Consider the following 1936-nt stretch of genomic DNA (forward strand, 5'->3'; position numbering starts at 1 on the left):
AGACTCGCGGGACTTGGTCGGATTGATCGTTACCTTCAAAATCCCCCAAGGAACCAGCAACGACCCAGATCCGAAATACATCGACTGGGAAAACATCATCACTCGCCAAACCACCGGGCGGAAAGTAGTAGGCAAAGAGCTTCAGATCAGGAGGAAGCACCTACGATCACCAGAAATATTGACATCATCTATGGAGGTCCAGTGTCCGGAGGACCAACCGAGGAAGGACGCGCCCTTTATGCGGGACAAATCAACTCCATAGAAAACCCCTCCAAGAAGTAAAGGACGGACCCAAGTGCTAGTGTACCCATCACCTTTACCGAGGCTGATTATGGAATGATAGATCAGCAGCATGACGACGCTGTGGTAGTTCGACTCACCCTCGCCAACTTTAATGTGGGGCGAATCTTGATAGACACTGGAAGCTCGGTCAATGTCCTCCATCAGGACGCCTTCGCTGAAATGGACACCAGCATTGATAGGTTGGAGCTTGTTGACTGGTCCATCTTTGGATTCTCCGGAGGAGAAGTCAAGGTACGAGGGAAAATCAAACTCCCCGTAACATTTGGAGCTAACCCAACCCAGCTCACCATCATGCAAACGTTCGTAATAGTTCGCGTCCCGTCCACTTATAATGGGATCATCGGAAGGCCAGTGCTGAATGAACTGGGAGCAGTGGTTTCCACTGCCCATTTGAAAATAAAGTTTCCCACAAAACGTGGTGTCGGAGAAGTTATCGGCGACCAGGAGAAAGCCCGCGAGTGCTACGCCGCCCGCTTGAAAAAGAAAAAGGCTGCCAAAGAAACTTTCTCCATTGATGGTCCCGACCCTCGGGTTGAGGTAAAGCAGGGAGAATTGGTTGAGGAACTCACGAAAATTCAGATGTTCCCCAACTCCGACGAACAAACCGTCCAAATAGGTTCTCTCCTCTCAGGTAAGCTTAAAACTGACCTCGTCAATTTCTTAAAGACTAACTCGGATATCTTCGCTTGGTCCACCTCCGATATGCAGGGAATTCCTTCCGATGTAGAGGTCCACAAGCTGAACGTGGACCCAAACTCCAAGTAGGTCAAAGAAAAGAAATGCAATTTCTCCGCCGAAAGACAAAAGCACATCAAGGAAGAAGTAGATAAACTCCTCGATGCCAAATTCATCAGAGAAATTTGCTCCCCGGAGTGGCTTGCCAACATTGTGATGGTCAGGAAATCCAACTGCAAGTGGTGAATTTGCATAGATTTCACGGATCTCAACAAAGCATGTCCCAAAGATTGTTACCCGATCACCTCATTGATGCTACCGCCGGGCATGAGATGCTAGGCTTCATGGATGCCTTCTCCAGGTACAACTAGATCCAGATTTACGGTCTCGACATTCTAAAAACTTCCTTCGTCACCGACCAAGGGTTGTTTTGTTACGAAGTCATGCCTTTCGGCCTCAAACATGCTGGCGCCACGTACCAACGTCTCGTCAATAAGATTTTTCCTAAACAAATTAGGAAGAACATGGAAGTATATGTCGACGACATGCTCGTTAAAAACCTCAAACCACAGAACCACATCGCCGACCTTGAAGAGGCCTTCGCCGTACTCCGACGGAACAGAATGAAGTTGAACCTCGCCAAGTGTGCTTTTGGGGTTACCTCCGAAAAATTCATAGGCTTCATGGTTAGCCAGCGAGTAATTGAGGCCAATCCCAAAAAAATAAAAGCACTGTTAGAAATGACAGCACCGAAGGAAGTCAGAGATGTACAAAGACTCACCGGCAGAATCGTGGCCCTCAGCAGGTTTATGTCTTAATCTGCCGAAAGGTGCCTGCCCTTCTTTAAAATTCTCCGAAGCGAGAAAGACTTTCAATGGACAGAGGAATGTCGGACGGCCTTCGACCAGCTAAAGGCATATCTCAAAGCGCTCCCGTTACTCTCAAAGTCGGTACCGGG

At 48.3% G+C, this 1936-nt stretch overlaps 1 protein-coding gene across 1 annotated transcript; it reads left to right on the forward strand.

Annotated features, from left to right (window-relative positions):
* The first annotated feature begins 336 nt into the window (after window positions 1-336).
* Window positions 337-1068, forward strand: LOC143868619 (uncharacterized). Its single transcript, XM_077376201.1, has one exon. The coding sequence runs from the start codon at window positions 337-339 to the stop codon at window positions 1066-1068; it is 732 nt and encodes a 243-aa protein (XP_077232316.1).
* The last annotated feature ends 868 nt before the right edge of the window (window positions 1069-1936 follow it).

This window comes from Tasmannia lanceolata, unplaced genomic scaffold (assembly GCF_043159265.1).
Source record: "Tasmannia lanceolata isolate RefF3 unplaced genomic scaffold, GAP_Taslan_0.1 ptg000003l, whole genome shotgun sequence".
Classification (NCBI taxonomy): domain Eukaryota; kingdom Viridiplantae; phylum Streptophyta; class Magnoliopsida; order Canellales; family Winteraceae; genus Tasmannia; species Tasmannia lanceolata.

Bases quoted from the DNA above. Each gene is read 5' to 3' on its own strand.
- LOC143868619 (XM_077376201.1), top strand. From the start codon at position 337: ATGATAGATCAGCAGCATGACGACGCTGTGGTAGTTCGACTCACCCTC.